Source organism: Chelonia mydas, chromosome 11 (assembly GCF_015237465.2).
Source record: "Chelonia mydas isolate rCheMyd1 chromosome 11, rCheMyd1.pri.v2, whole genome shotgun sequence".
Classification (NCBI taxonomy): Eukaryota; Metazoa; Chordata; order Testudines; family Cheloniidae; genus Chelonia; species Chelonia mydas.
Genome location: NC_051251.2, coordinates 38,978,022 through 38,994,679, shown reverse-complemented (window position 1 = coordinate 38,994,679; position 16,658 = coordinate 38,978,022). Strand labels below are relative to the sequence as shown.

Genomic DNA, 16,658 nt, shown 5'->3' with positions numbered 1-16,658 from the left:
TTCCAAAGGTTCTTTTTATGGGAAATCAGAGTGTGTCCTTTACAGAAACTGAATTATCCAAGGAGGAATTTATGGAGCAATTTGAGAAACCTACTATCAGGTTTCTGATAGTATTTATCTGAAGGTTCTGAAAGAAATTAAGTGTAAGATAATGGAGATACAATCAATCCTGTTAAGCAGTTGTCCCTGAAGACTGGAAACAATTTTATTTTTTGACAAAAGGAACCAATGGAGATTTGGGGATTTACTGACTGGTGAGCCCCACTTCAGTACAGGGCAGCCTGACTGAGAGTCTCACTAAGAAAAGAGTAGTCAAGCACTTAAGTAGGTACAGGTTATGCAAAAGTAACCAAACAGCATTAGGAATAAGAAAAGGAGTACTTGTGGCACCTTAGAGACAAACCAATTTATTTGATCATAAGCTTTCGTGAGCTACAGCTCACTTCATCTAACATGGCTGTTACTCTGAAACCTAGCATTAGGAATGCATGTTAATAATGAAGGGTCCCAGGGATCAATAACAGGACCAGTGTTGTTTAACATACTTATTTAATCATTTGGAGAAGAAGTGGACAGCAAGTTGGTGAAGTTTGCTGATGATACTTTTTTTGATTCGTAACCATGGGGGGGGGGGGGCATTCCAGGTTGATTTAAAGACTTAAGGGGATGACAGCTGATGATACTCAGTTTTGAAAAAGGGCAAGGATATTGTACTGATGGTTAAGGACCTGGTTCAATGGGCATTGGATCAGGTCCTAAAAAGGAACGGGGAAATTATATACAAAATATGCTAATTACAGTATTGAGAATCTCACAAATTCATAAACAGATTTTTAAAAATCGTAAGTTTGGCTTAAAAAAAACCAAGATATTTTTAAAACTCACATAGCTTTTTAGTCTAATTTCTCATTTTGGAACCCTTTGTGGGAATTGCCCCTTTGTACATATGTGAGCTTTTCAGGACACTCCTCCTGGAATACACAAAAAGTAAACACAAATTTGGGGGCAGCGAGGGGGACCTCCTCTCTTTTATTCCTGGTTGACACTTCCTACACTATCCCCTTCCCAGGCACTGATCTCAGTTGCCTCCTTCGTGCCCTGCTCTGAGTAACCCCATCACTCCAATGGGAACTACCTCCAGGCTTGCTCTTTCTGCTAACAGTGGGCATAGCAACAGGCAATCCTATCATTATGCCAAATAACAGTATGCCCTTATCTGTCATAGGGTGTCCAGTTTTTATCTTCATGCCTTTAAAGTGAATTGCAAGGTTAAAGTGAAAACACTGAAACCAATAGTAATAACAATCCATCTCCGAGACCTACAAATACTGGCTTGGCATACACTAGTGTATAGCCTGCCAACCCAACACAATATGGGGAATACAGGCAAATTGATAACTATTCTGAATGGCATAAAGGGAGTCTAAGACGACCTTAGCTGTACTGCAGGCAACTTGCTCTGCAGGGTGTGCTTTGTGGAAGCAGGCATCCAGAGGTCAGTATCATGCAACTGTCCAAGCAACCTGAGAAAACCAGAGATCATTGTCAACAAAAGAGTGAAATGGACTTGTAGCACAAATCAAGAAGTGATACAATGCTGGATTTTGACAAAAACGGAAGATTGAGGCTGGAGGAAATGAATGCTGCAACACTGGAAGGAAAGAAACAACATCAACATGAAGAAAGAAGTGACCAAGCATAGAGTTCGCTAGATAACTGAGAGCTTTATTCCAAAGAAAGAAAAGGAGGACTTGTGGCACCTTAGAGACTAACCAATTTATTTGAGCATGAGCTTTCGTGAGCTACAGCTCACTTCATCGGAAGCTCACGAAAGTTCATGCTCAAATAAATTGGTTAGTCTCTAAGGTGCCACAAGTCCTCCTTTTCTTTTTGCGAATACAGACTAACACGGCTGTTACTCTGATTCCAAAGAAAAGAATTTACGGAATTGGAGCTTGAAAGCATGAAAAGAGAGATCAGTGGTGTTGAACCACATGCAAACATATTGATAGAAGCAATGATACAGGATAAACAGCAGCCACAAATGACTGAGGAAATATTGAGGACAAATATGAGTGAAACCTCACCTGAACAAAGTTTGGGAAATATGAGTGATTTGTTGCTTGAGATCATACAGAGTTAAGAGACATTGATCACCAACTAATTCTACTATGTATGAAATCTGTAGGCCAGCAAAGACCCAATGATATAGCGGAAGAATTGAATGAAGCACTCAAGGAAACTGTAAGACCAACGAGTATTAGCTAGTTAAATATATACTACAGCAACAGTAGCAGCTCATTGGCTTAACATCAAGCCTGATGAATGAACCACCAGGAAACTCTCAATATGCCACACCCTCCATGAAAACGAAGGTTAAACCAGAAGATTAAGCTTTTATGCTGATATCAGTCTATTGGATGAATTTGAGAAAAATCATTTGAAGAGAAAACAGAAGTGAAAGACCCTGGAGATGAAATATCCACTGAATGAAAGGGATGTGAGAGTGGTGAAGGAACAATGTAAACAAGCTGACCACACTGAGTCATAGGCTTGAAAGATATTTAGCACGAAGCTGTCAGTATCAAGAGAAAAGACCTTTCACAAGAGACCCTAAGAGATTCTTTGATCAGATCAATGTTAAAAGCAGAATGGGAAAAAATAGAAAGTCAATAAATAATGTGGAAGAGTTTCAGTGCTCCTGGAAGGAAATATGGTCTGAGGATGTACAACATAACCAGACAGTGAACTGGATTAAAAATGTGAGAGAGAAATTTAAAAACGACACAATAGAAGAATACACAGGAATATCAAATAAAGAAATAGATGAGGTACCAACAGGAATGAAAAATTGGAAAGCATCCAGACCAGATGGATTTCATGGATTCTGGCTAAAATGCCTATCTCTATGCCTCTATCGTTGTTTACTTGAGCAACTTAATAAATGTTTGAAGAATGAATGTCCAAGATAGATGCTGACAGGGAGAATCATCCTTATACAAAAAAAAGAAAGAAGGCTGGAGTGATTCTATGAATTATAGTCCAATCAAATATTTTCTAAATATGTGGAAATTTCTAACAGCATCTCTGGCAAAGAAGATCTGGATAGTGCTAGCTCACAATGGAATTCCGCCTCCTGAGCAAAAAGGTTGTACAGTAAACATGAAAGGGACAAAAGACCACCTTAGGCTGAACAAGAGGATCACAGAAGATGCACACACACAACCCCCCGCCCCCCCAAAAAAACAAGAAAAAATAAAGATGGTGTAGATAGCTACCAAAAAGCATATGACAGCGTCCCACATTCGTGTATCCTCGACACACTGAAAATGCACAAGGTTCGTCCAAAGATTGTTTCCTTTCTGCTGCAATCTATGGTTAACTGGAACACTTGACTCTACCTGAAAGGGACTCTCATTAATGAGGCCCAAATTAAAAGAGGAATTTTTCAAGAGAATTCCTTATTACCAATGCCATTTGTGGTTGCAATGCTGATGCAGACATGGATGCTCCATGAGATAAATTATGGTTATGATAACAGCAAAGAACCACAACCAGTTAACCATGTGTTATACATAGATGATCTGAAACTATGGATGGTCAAAAAAGGAGACAGAGAGTGAAGATCTGTTTAGAACAGTTTGGTGAAGATATAAAGCTATGGGTTGGGGTAGATAAATGTGTGTTGGTGTCCATACAGGGGGTAAATTGGTACAATTGAATGGCATACAAGTTAACAAAGGTACTATTTAAGCTATCTCTCAGCATGGCCCCTACAAACACCTTGCAATCAGGGAACTGTTAGACTTACACCATAAGGAAGTCAAAGAAGAAGTGAGGAAAGAATATGAAAGACAAATAAAAACTATACTGAGGACAAAACTCAACTCAAAGAATTTCATCCGAGCCATTAATACTTGGACAATACATATGCTGGAGTGATCAAGTGGAATCAAGAGAAGAAAAATGTTGTCATCCAAACAAGAAAGCTCCTGGCAAAACATAAAGTAGTGAATATGAATCAAGAAATGGACAGAATGTACATCTGACAGTGTGATGGAGGAAGAGGTCTGCTATCTCTGGAGGAAGAAATTGACAATGAAGAATATAACATCAAAATATATGAGGAGTCAGCCAGAGTAACAGATCATCTGGTTATGATAACATGCAACGGCCGAGCACATCCCAGCCCAAGACAGCATAAAAGAAAGAAGAAACCAAATTGCCAAAGAAGGACTTGAAAGATTTACAGAGAAATCAATACATAAACAGTGGTGGAGAGAGACTGAACCCATTAGTGAACAAAGATTAACAAACTCATGGTCTGTAGAAGGACACCTCAAAAAAATAGAGAGAGCGCCTCATTATGAGTGCATAAGAGAGGTCCTTAAGACTTAATTACATTTGAAACAAAATCAGCTAACAGAACTGCTCCCCAAACTGCAGAATGTGTTCTAAAGAGCAAGAGCTAGTGGAGCATGTGTTGAACACATGCAGGAGCCTGTCTGGGAGAGAATATTTGAACAAACACAATGAAGTCACCAATGGTATGTCTACACTGCAGTAAAAATCCCACAGCTAGCCTATGCCAGCTGACTCAGGCTCATGGGCTAAGGGGCTCTTTAATTGTGGTGTAGATGTTTGGGGAGCTCGGGCTCTAGGACTCTGTGAGGTGGGAGGGTCCCAGAGCTCAGGCTGCAGCTTGAGTCTGAATGTCTACACTGCATTTAAACAACCCTTAGCTAGAGTCAGCTGGCACTGGCCAGCCGTGAGTTTTCAATTGCAGCGTAGACATAACCCAAGTGCATGTATTGGAGCCTCTACAGCAAGTATGGACGCAAACACACTATGTGGTATTATGACCACTGAATTGAAAATGCTCTAGATAACGAACAGGCTAAGTCTTTATGGGATTCAGCAAGTGCCACAGACAAATGGTGCAGGCAAATAGGCTGGACATTGTTGTTGTAGAAAAGAAGACAACTCTGACCGTGTTAATTGATATTGCCATACCAGCAGACAGAAATATAAAAAAAAGGAAGAAGAAGAGAAGATAGTGAAGCATGAAGAACTTTGCCATAAAGTGGAATAATCATGGAAAACTAAAACAAAGATGATCCCAGTGATTACTGGGGTACTTGGCGCATCCCTGAGGATATGAATGAGCAACTCAAGAACACGAAAAGAAGCGCAAGACATCGCAATCAGTAACATCCAGAAGAGCATGCTCCTAGGCTTTGCAAGACTTTTAAGGAGAGTCAGAGGAGAATGAGAGCATTTGAGCACCTAAAATGCAGGAATTCTGTGGAGGGTTTAACAAAAGCCCTGACTACCAAAGCTACAGAGTCACCTTGTGGTCAGGATTTATTTGGTGACTCATGGGACAAATTTTAGACAGCAGCTTTCCTCTCTTTATGCTTATATATCTTGTATGTTTTTAAGGTTACTTGTTTAAAAACAACCCCCAGGATGTATTAATAATGAGGGATAATAATAAAGTTAATCCTGTATTCCAGTGCTTTATTTACCTGCCACCCGCCACCTTCCCAGCACCCACTGAGAAGCCCGTGGGGAGCATTCAAAACAGAAATAAGTTTTAACTAACTACCTAAAGAAATTCCCTCCCCCCCCTCATCAAATCCAGCACTTCCTGGTTAGCTGACGATATCCCAAAATACGTCATTTTGTGACATCACAGATACCAGCTCGGAAAGATGTAGCATCTTTGGCTTCATAGAATGATACATTCTGAGATGGAAGGTTTTGAGGAGGGTTCAGAAAGTTTTTCACTTTCCTTGATGGGATTAAGCATTGGCCAAGGCAGGCTCCTCAAGGTAAATTTTGCCCATTCTGTTTTGAATTAGATATTATAGGCAAGATTCTGATTGTGATCTGGCCCCTGTGTGCTGCTCAGGCCATGAAAAGGAGCCAGTTTCTAGCCGTAATTGACCAGTTGAGGATTCCTGCTCATTGCTGGGGATATCAGAAAAAGGGCTGGCAAAACTGATATATACAGATGTGCTTCGTTGCCAAATTCCGATCAAGGCAATTCCCATTGAAGCCAATGTAACCCTAAGATTCTTCACAATCAGAAAGTTCCACAGGCTGCCCCTCAGTTCTATACAGCAGAATGCAAGAACATGCCATTTAAATGACAGGAAGCATTTATGCCACTAATGTTTAAGTTAATGTTATGCAGCTATTTATACTCCTACTGTGTATGGTAAAAAGCTATCTGTTAAAAGCTAGCAACATAGTCACAATTGTGATATCAATTACTGAGGTTCATATAAAAAGGTCCTTTGTATTTGAGTACAGTTCCTTCTCATTTCAAATTAGGCAGCTAAATGTGGGAGATATTTAGTACTTAGTTGAAATAAGAATCTTGTGTTTTTAATAACATTTAATAGCCTGTATTTGCTTCTACTCTGTTCTACAGGCTAAGTGGATAGCCTAAATTCATTTGAAGGAATTTAAGTTTTAAAAAGCCTCTTCTCCTAGATGTGCCCATTTCTTTTGTACATTTTGGAAACACCATGATTTCCTCAAATATTAGAATATGTACTCTCCATTCAGTTATGCTGAACTTTTGAATTTTCTTCGGGAAGAAGGCCAGATTGTGACACATTTAATTGTATACAGTTGTGTTCCTGTGGATGTCATGAACTGAAACTGAGTACCTAGATGTGATTCTGCTTTCTGACCCACAGAATACGTTTCTCACTTTTCATTCTCACAAACTACTATCTTAAAAAACCCAACCAACCACCAAATAAAAAGAAACCTAAAGATAATTATATTATTCTACACTTGAATGTAAAGGTATGTGAATTCACAATGAAGCTGCCTTCTCTAGGGATATATTACAAGCTACTGTGTTAAACATCTGAACTATTATTCATCAACATTCCTATTTACTACGTTTCCTATATGATTGAACAGCCATATGCTTAAAAAAACCCAGCACGCAGTAACAGCCTCACATGGAAGTGCAGCTTGATTTATGAAAGGTAAATTATAGAATCCAGACTTGCAAGATTCTGAGTGCCTTTTATGAAATGGTAAGTACCCCCAAGTCTCACTGAAGTCAATGGGGAGGTGGGGGTGGGAAAGAGGGTGCTGCTGAGAAATTTATAGGATCAGGCTCATAATCTTCAATATTTTTCAGGGATAAAACCCAGTATCACCAGAAGTGGTGACATTTTAACAGAATACGGCTTTGGATTAGAGAATGTGTGGATTTTATTGAGACTCATAGTGTGTACAGTAACTCCTCACTTAAAGTCGTCCCAGTTAACATTGTTTTGTTGTTCAGTTGCTGATCAATTAGGGAACATGCTCGTTTAAACTTGTGCAATGCTCCCTTATAATGTCGTTTGGCAGTTGCCTGCTTTGTCCACTGCTTGCAGGAAGAGCAGCCCGTTGCAGCTAGTTGGTGGGGGTTTGGAACCAGGGTGGACCAGCAGCCCCCCTATCAGCTCCCCGCTCCCCTAAGTTCCCTGTGCAGCAGCTACCCAGCAGGCTACCAATTGCGGGCAGTTCAGTGTCCCTCCCCCCACTGCCATGTGCTGCTCCTGCCCTCTGCCTTGGAGCTGCTCCCGGGAGCCTCCTGCTTGCTGTGCAAGGGAGGGGGGGGGAGAGAGGGAGATAATGTCAGGGTGTCCCCTTACCCCCTGTTCCTGCACCCCACTTACCCCATCTACATGGGGGGACGGGACACGACAGGGCTCAGGATGGCAGGAGCTTCCTGGCAGCAGCAGCTGCTATCTCAACTTGCTGATCTACTTAGAGTGGGTCAGCGTACTTAAAGGATCAATGTGCGTCTCTCTCTCTCTCTCACACAGGGTGTGTGTCTCTTTCTGCCATGCTGTCTCCCCTCCCTTTGTGCTGCCTTGTAGAGTGTGAGGCTACGTTAACAACAATGGGTTAACCCTTGAGGGCTCAGCCAAAAGCTAGTTCATCATTTAGCAGCAAGGCATTCCCTGGGAAATATACCACCCTCTTCCACCCTCTGACTTCACCACCTCAATCAAGCTTCACAATCATCATCGCTGTGTACAGTATTAAACTGTTTGTTTAAAACTTATACTGTGTGTATATATACACACACCTCTACCCCGATATAACGCGGTCCTCGGGAGTCAAAAAATCTTACCGCGTTATAGGTGAAACCGCGTTATATTGAACTTGCTATGGAGGGCCGGATAGGGAAGGCTGTGCCTCCCCAAATCGCGGGGCCCTGCCCCCTATATGACCCCCACCTACTTCCTGCCCCCTGACTGACCCCTCAGAACCCCCAACCCATCCAACCCCCCCTGCTCCCTGTCCCCTGACTGCCCCCCGAGACCCTCTGCCCCTTATCCAACCCCCCAGCCCCGGCCCGGCCCCCTTAACATGCCACTCTGAGCAGCGTGTCGGAGCCAGACACGCTGCCACCATAGGTGCCAACTCCGGGGCTGGAGCACCCATGGAGAAAAATTGGTGGGTGCAGAGCACCCGCCGGCAGCTCCACCCCTCCAGCTCGCCTCCGCTCCACCTCCACCTCCTCCCCTGAGTGCGCTGCCGCCACTTGCGCAAGCCTGGGAGCGAGGGGGGATGAGGGGAAATGCTTTCCTGCGTTATATCCGAATTCGTGTTATATTGGATCGCATTATATCGGGGAGAGGTGTATATATAAAATAGTCTTGTCTGGTTAAAAAAATTTCCCTAACCCCCCCTATTTACATTAATTCTTATGGAGAAATTGGATTTGTTTCACATCGTTTAGCTGAAAGTCACATTTTTCAGGAACATAACTACAACGTTAAGCGAGGCGTTACTGTATCAAGTACATTCCTGCATAAGAGATGGATGGGCAATGTACTCCCATTAGCAACTTAGTGTTCTATCCAGCCCAGATTTGCCTCAATGCCTGCTGGTCCCTGAAGCTTCATGAGCCTGAGGGGCTATATAGCTGTGAAAAATACTACCTAATCCAAGAAAACACATCTACCTGGAAAGCAGAAAGTAATTCCAAAAATAGCCTGATATAGGGTGGGGAAATAGTCAGCCTGGGATGGGCCTATCTATCAGAGAGGCAAGGTGGGCAAGGTAATATCTTTTACTGGACCAACTTCTGTTGGTGAGAGAGAGAAGCTTTCAAGCTTACACCGAGGTCTTCTTTGGGTCTGGGAAACGTACTCAGCATGACACACATGGTGACAGCTGATTTTTACCACCACCAGCGGGCAGCTGAAGGGATCACTATGCCACTACCAGCATGACTGAGATGACGGCAAGAGAGTCCCACTGGAGTACCTTGCAAGGGTAGGGAGCTGCACCCTGCTGGTGCAGTTATGGATGGTGAGTTATGGATTTCTGCAGGGAGAGAGGACCAGCATGCAGACAAAGTTGGGGTGGTAAGTTGTACAGAGCTCATTTTCATGAACTCTCCCTTTGCCTGAATGCACTGCAACAAGCTTTTATTTCCTCTTTTTGCCCTTGTTCATTGGACCAAACCTTTCCCTTCCATTAATAAGATTGCTGCACTAAAGAGCATCTGTAGCATTCTGGGCTTGCATGGCCCAGGAGGATACATGTGGTTGTACCTGGTTAGAATCTTTTAATGACACACATTGTAACATTTAGTACAAATTATTCAATCTAAACCAATCACTAAGTTATCATTGAATTTAACTGAACTGAATTGTATGAGTACAAGCAGAGAAATCAGAAGTATGGGTTTGGAGATTTCAAAGGTCACCTCTTTTTAAAATCTTACTCCATGGAATAATGCAGTCTGCTTAAAGTCAAGTAAGTCATCAGTTTTCTCAGAGAGCTCTATTAAGAGGTGTAGCAGGCTCTTGCTGTACCGCTAACTGGGAAGTATATATTCCAGAGAGAACCCAGAACTGTCATTCCTTGGGCCAGAGGGACAAAGATGTGTCAAAGAGGGGTTCCTACCCCAGTGAATAATCAATGCAATGTCATGGATGGCAGCTATAGAAGAGTAAGCGGCCTCCTACAGCTCCAGCTGAAGGTAAGATACATGAGGACAACTGGATGGAGTGAATCAGCTGGTTGAGCTTGGAGTGAGAAAGGTTAAAAATCCTGCTCTCTCAGCAAAGAGTAGGAACCAGGGTTAAGATTTGCTGTACTCCTAGGCTCTCTGAAGGGGACTTACCGACCTGCCTTTTACTGTTATGGTCTCTACCTTAGATATGCATGGAGCATTACAGACATAAAAGAAAACCATGCCCCTATCTCAAGGAGCTTCCAATCTAGCAAATTTAGTCACCGGTATGTAGTCCAGTCCTGTGAAATGCTGAGCAGACTCAACTCTCACTGAAGTCAATGGATGCTGAGTGTGCTGCTGAGAAATGTACAGGCCCACAATCTGGACAGATAATACAACAAACAAAGACATCAAACTCTGATAAGAGAGAGAACATTGAGATGACTAAACTGGTGGACGGACTGGCCCCATTACAGGTTTCTTGCTTACAGAATAACAGGATCCCAAAGAGATGGCTGAATGCTGAAGCAGGGTATTTGTTTTCAGAGCCTATTCCTTTCACCTTGTGTTGTATGGGATATGATTTTTGTGAAAATAATGGACACCAAAGGATTCAACTCACCAATGTTCTTCACAGCCAAAACTGGGGGCAGAGCAGTTGTCCACAGACTCAGTATCAGCCGGGTAACCATCGCTACTTTTCAATCTTGAATAATTTTTTCGAACAATGTATCCTCTGAAAGCTAGACAGACGTAAGTATGAATAAGAGGAAGCTTCACAATCGTCCTAGTCAGAACTACCAGCTTCTCTTATACAGAACAGGCACCCTCCTGCTCAGAGCTGAGTGCTTTCAGTCCCTATTTAAATAAATGCAGGCCAAAGGCAGTCAGCACCTTGCAGAATTGGGTCCACTTTTAAAACACTGGAAAAATATTTAGGGCCTGATTTTCACTTACACTAAGGCCACTTTACACCATTCTGGTAGTGCAAACAAACTTAAAGTGAGAATAAATGTAATTACTTAGTTTAATGAAAATCAGGCCCATGGTATATTAATTAAAACAGTAATAAAAAAGCCATTCCATTTTACCCACAACTACCAGGATTAGAACGGATTAACATTTTTCACAATTTGAAATTTTTACTTAATTTTTTGTCTAGGTTTCACAACAAAAGTCACAATTTTTTCTTCCCCTATTTTTCAACCAGTTGTAACCATAACAGAGCATTTTTGAGATACATTAGGCTTAATCATGTCAAATATCTTTACATGCCAAGAAATGTTTTGAAGTTATACCACCAACGCAAAAGCACACAAGTTAAGTAGGAGGTAAGAAACAGTAAATTAGATAGGAAGCTTCTACTGCAGTGGAATGACAAAAAAAGTCAGTGGGTAAAATTTTCAAATGTGCTTAAGCCCCACTGAAATTCTATAGGATTTTGGCACCTGAGTCAGTGAAGCACTTTTCAAAATTGTATCCAGTATAAATTTGGGCTTCATTCTCTCTAGCATTGAGCAAAGATATTATAACTCCTGTATACAGTACAGGTAAGACCAGACCTTATAAATACAGTGTTGCATTTGAGAAGCAAGAAATTTAAGGAAATATTAATGTCACAAAGGAAAATAAAATCAAGGGTCTCCTTCTCTCCCCTAAGATCTATATCAAACACTGATTTATTTTAAAACATAAATAAAATGATTAAATGGCAGGAGGGGGTGGGGGAGGGATAGGTCGGGAGGGGGAGGGATAGATCAGTGGTTTGAGCATTGGCCTGCTAAACCCAGAGTTGTGAGTTCAATCCTTGAGGGGGCCATTTACAGATCTGAGGCAAAAATTGGGGATTGGTTCTGCTTTGAGCAGGGGGTTGGACTAGATGATCTCCTGAGGTCCCTTCCAACCTTGATATTCTATTGTATGTGACATGAGGAAAGTACATACAACGGAATTTAAATACAATACACACACAAAAATGATGATAACCTTCTACTGCACAATATATGACGCATGGAAACAACATAGGGAAAGGATTGTTTGTCATGGACCACCAGGGTATAGTAAAAACTAATAGGATGATAACATGCAAAGGAGAATTTGGGATGAATATGAGGACACATCTCCCAGCAGTGGCCTCAATTAGGAAAGTATCTTTGCTTTAGGAAAGGCAGTTAAGCATCAGGTTCAGTCTGCAGAATTGTTCCACAATGGAATAGGAGAAAGCCCCACTTACCTGAGTTGTTGAAATCTATGCCCTGATGTTGCAATGACATCAGTGAGACTCTGTATGGGCACAGTGGATCCCAATGCAGGATCAGGCCCAAGAAATTTGAGAATATACTGAAGGGATTGATCCTGCACTGGCTAAACGATGTAGCAGGATGGAGAAGGGCCTGGATAACCTAAATATAGGAGGACTGATGAGAAGACCTACAGGTCATTTCCATCTCTAATGCATATGGTTTCTATGAAAACAGAAATGTGTGTTGAAAACAGCTATTTTCCCCAGTATCAGAGGGGTAGCCATGTTAGTCTGTATCCACAAAAACAACGAGGAGTCCGGTGGCACCTTAAAGACTAACAGATTTATTGGGGCATAAGCTTTCGTGGGTAAAAAACCACACTTCTTCAGATGCAACATCTCCTCGTTGTTTTTATTTTTCCCACGGTGTTTTAAATTCCAGGACTACTAGGCACTGTCCACGCAAAGGAAGTCCCTACCCTGTACAGTTTACACCTTAAAATCCTCACATTTTGGGATTATTCATGGAGTCTCATCTTTCAGTGTTTAACTACTCTTTTAAAAGCAGCCCACACTGATGTTCTGTTGCATATTAATAAGAGTGTGTTAAAGAAAACAGAAAAATAGTCACCATAATCTCTTTTTAAGGGTTTCCTTAGGGAGAACTGTAACGAATCCCCTTCCTGTCTAGTTTAATCACAGGATAGCATTAACTACCTTCTCTTCAACCAGTGTTTCTCAAGAAAAATCTATGTGGTTACATTTTTCTGTGCAATGCACGAAAATGAAAGCCACCTGAACTGCCTGAGTTGTGGTATGCAGTGCATCATAATAACCTAAATATTTCAGTGCCTTTGGGAGTTTTCAGAATTGCCAGTGTTAGAAGCAGCAAAAAATGCTTTTTAGTGAGATGTCATTATCTTTCACTTCATTTCCACTGAAATAAATAACCATTCTTTTGCAGAAAGAATGATAGAAGTTGGGCCTGCTGAGGTGCTGTAAATACAGCATTCAGGTATCATAAGACTGAAGCACTTTCCTTCCTTAATAAGAAGACTGGAAAAGTCTGCCTACCAGGCAGAGAGGAGGCAAACATTCAGCTGCCTCATGTGATCAGCCTTCCAATCCTTAACTATCCCCTACTGACCAGACAAGAAGCCTACTCTGATGTTGGCTGCAAAGACAACTGGCCAGCAGCAGCTATCTCTACAGAGCTGAAACGTGCCAAATACTGGTCAGTCTATGGACAAGTTTAAATAAAAAGGAGCACTGAAAATAAACTTAAATAATAAAATGATGATAGCATCAGCAGGCTTGTTTTTCACCTTTTCTTAAGTCTGAACCTTTAGACTTTTTTTTCCTCATTACTACTATTTTAAAAAACGGAGTGTCACATTTCTTACAATGGCACTTTCTACCCTGTGGATACACTGGACTGCTCTTCAATTTTTTTTTTAATGCAATGAAACAATTCAGGATTGTCCTTCATTCACTAACTAAATGGAGCTTGACTATATCTGATTTCACTGTAATAGGTTCCACTGTATTCCTTTGTTTTCATAAATATTTTAGAACTTAGCTCGTCTTTGATTAAACTCTATCAAAGGCAGGTTTCCTAGAATGCTTAGGTTCTGCAAGGTAACAGGTGTGCAATTCCTGATTCTCCTTTGACTCATGGGATAACCTCAATAGCACGGCAGACCAGCATGTTTCCTAAAGGTTTCATTCAACATTCAGAAGAGTGTTTCGCTTCAGCATTTTTGAAATGGATCCATAATGTTTCCAAAGCAACATACACACAGGGCATTCTACTGCGGGAGGCTGAGAGGTCAGGAAGCTGCTCCATCACAGCAATTTGCATTACTGACTATGGCTGGTTTTGACACTAAGCACTTGGCTCAAAGAGTGTGAAATTAGTAGATGCATGTTGCTAATGCCCCATGAACAATCATCACATCACTGAAGAAGAATGATTACCAGCTGTCACTTTATTTTCACCTTATGTATCTCTACCGCAAACTTCATAGCAACAGTATATTCAGTCCTGATCCTTACACGGCTAATGACAACAGGATTTGAGCTTGGAGCAAAATGGGATGTGAACTGCACATTATCACTCATATTAATAGTCATTTGGTGTTAAATATTATATGTGCCATGCACTTTGGATACTGATGCTCATACAAAATGAGTTTTCCCTCAGGTTCAGCGGGTAGCAAGTTGCAATTATTTTTACCTTCAGGACTCGGACTTGATGCTTTGCTGTTAAAGACCTTTATTCACAAAGAATTTACTGAGCCATATAGATTACACACAAAGTTGTTCAATTTTGGTCAGCAAAACGTCCAGGCATTTTCCTGCTGATTCGCATAGAGCAGTGTTTCCCAAACTTGGGACGCTGCTTGTGCAGGGAAAGCCCCTGGCGGGCCCGGCCGGTTTGTTTACCTGCCACGTCCACAGGTTCGGCCGATCGGGGCTCCCACTGGCCACGGTTCGCTGTGGCCAGCCAATGGGGGCTGCGGGAAGCAGCGGCCAGTACATCCCTCAGCCTGCACCACTTCCCGCAGCTCCGATTGGCCGGGCACAGCAAACCACGGCCAGTGGGAGCCGCGATTGGCTGAACTTGCGGATGCGGCAGATAAACAAACCGGCTGGGCCCGCCAGGGGCTTTCCCTGCACAAGCGGCATCCCAAATTTGGGAAACACTGGCATAGAGCATGTCATGCTACAATGGGCTGTTGAGCACAATGTAGAGAGCAATCAGGACAATCATAGATTGATGCATAAAACATATAGGCAGGAGGTACTGAAACATTTTAAAGCAGCAAGAGAGGATTCATCCTTCTCAAGAAACATCTCTCTCTCTCTCTTCATTCCTAACCATAAAAGAGCAGGTAAAACAGCTACTTACATAGACAGACACTTTCAAATCCTAATCCCATTTACAGTAACAAACAAGAATTACTGTGCCCTTGGAAATGCAAACTAGTCACTTGTTGAAGGGACAATACCATAATATCGTGGTACTTTATAGGCCCAGTTTTCAAACTTGGGTTCCCAAGTAAGACCTCCGACTTCCTCATTTGTCTTCTCAAATAAGCACTTCCAGTGTTTAAGTGCCAAAGTTTGAGAGGGTTTGGACACTATGATCCTCCACTTTTTTACACAACTTTTATGCCAGCCTAGTTATCCAGAGATGCCCATTGTCTCCTGTGGATCTCAGGAGGTTTGCAGGTTTACAAACCTTAGGATGCAAAACACTTCTCTCCCCCCCCTGCCGCCATTCCGTCAGTGGAAGAATGAATAGAAAACTGAGTTTCAACTTGTGGAATTTCTTTTCCTAGCATGTGTTCTCTCATAAAGGGGAGAACAGAGCCGTAAGTGTACTAGTAAGTATTAGCACCTTTTTTCCAGGGTTGCAAACAGGGCTTATGATGCTGCTGGGTATTATTGTCTAAACAAAGTGTTTTAGATTACTGGCCACTATGGTAAAATCTGGAGTGCAAAAGCCTGTGACAGCACCCAAAATTGTGGCTGCTAATCTGAACCTCTTAAGTCTAGAAATCAGGCTGGACCAAGTAGGAATAGGTTCGCCAAGGAGTTCTGTCCTTTCCTGGCTCCAGCTGAGTCATGAAATAATGCAGGAATAGGCTGCCTGTCCAGTTAGCTTTCAGTGCTTTTCCGTTTACAGTCAAAACCAGGAAGTACAAATCTAATGGAAATGTAGATGCCTCATAGTGTATGTCTACATTTGGAGCTGAGGGTGTGATTCCTGAGCACTTTTGAAAATCCTAGCCATATACATTTTACATACATATTAACTTAATGTAAATCATATGTAGTTCTCCCCAGTCCCAAAATTTTGTTCTTAGAAGGTTGTTAGTTAAGACTGTGAAATAGTTGTAGAGCAACATCACATGGTAAAAAGTTACAAGACAGAACTAGTTCATAAAGGGATTGTCTCATTTCTCTTTCCTCCTGAGCATCACAAAAAAGAACTTGAATCCTGAGTTCTTGAGTTCTCAGTAAAGAATTCCACAGTAAAATGTGGCATATGGTGAGTGCATGAGTGTGTGTCGGAGGAGGGGATGGTGGCTCAGTGGATTAATCATTTGCCTTTCACCTCTGGAAGCAGAGTTTAAACTCAATCCTGACTAGAGTTGCACAGCGTATTCCAGATGGCTAAAGAGGCCTTAATTAACATGAGTTCAGTGATGTCACCTCAGATCTAAGTGAACTGCATGCACCACTCATTTGGCATTTTGGCAGTGTCTGCTCACAAATGAAACAGAGATTAAAATCCACTCTAGTCTTTGGAGAGAGCTGTCACTTGACATGGAAATCCACGCTATGGTGACTGGGAATGGAGTAAAAACAAACAAAATTACCATTATAATTGAATTTACTTGGTTTTAATTCTAA

The 16,658-nt window shown here is 41.8% G+C and overlaps 1 protein-coding gene across 1 annotated transcript in view; it reads right to left on the bottom strand.

Moving 5' to 3' along the window:
- MYO3B (myosin IIIB) overlaps nt 1-16,658 on the bottom strand; it is a 298,357-nt gene that overhangs the window by 92,524 nt on the left and 189,175 nt on the right. The window contains exon 29 of the mRNA XM_043525586.1: nt 10,617-10,737. Within this exon, the coding sequence (XP_043381521.1) occupies nt 10,617-10,737 (121 nt within the window). The remainder of the gene's footprint in view (nt 1-10,616; nt 10,738-16,658) is intronic.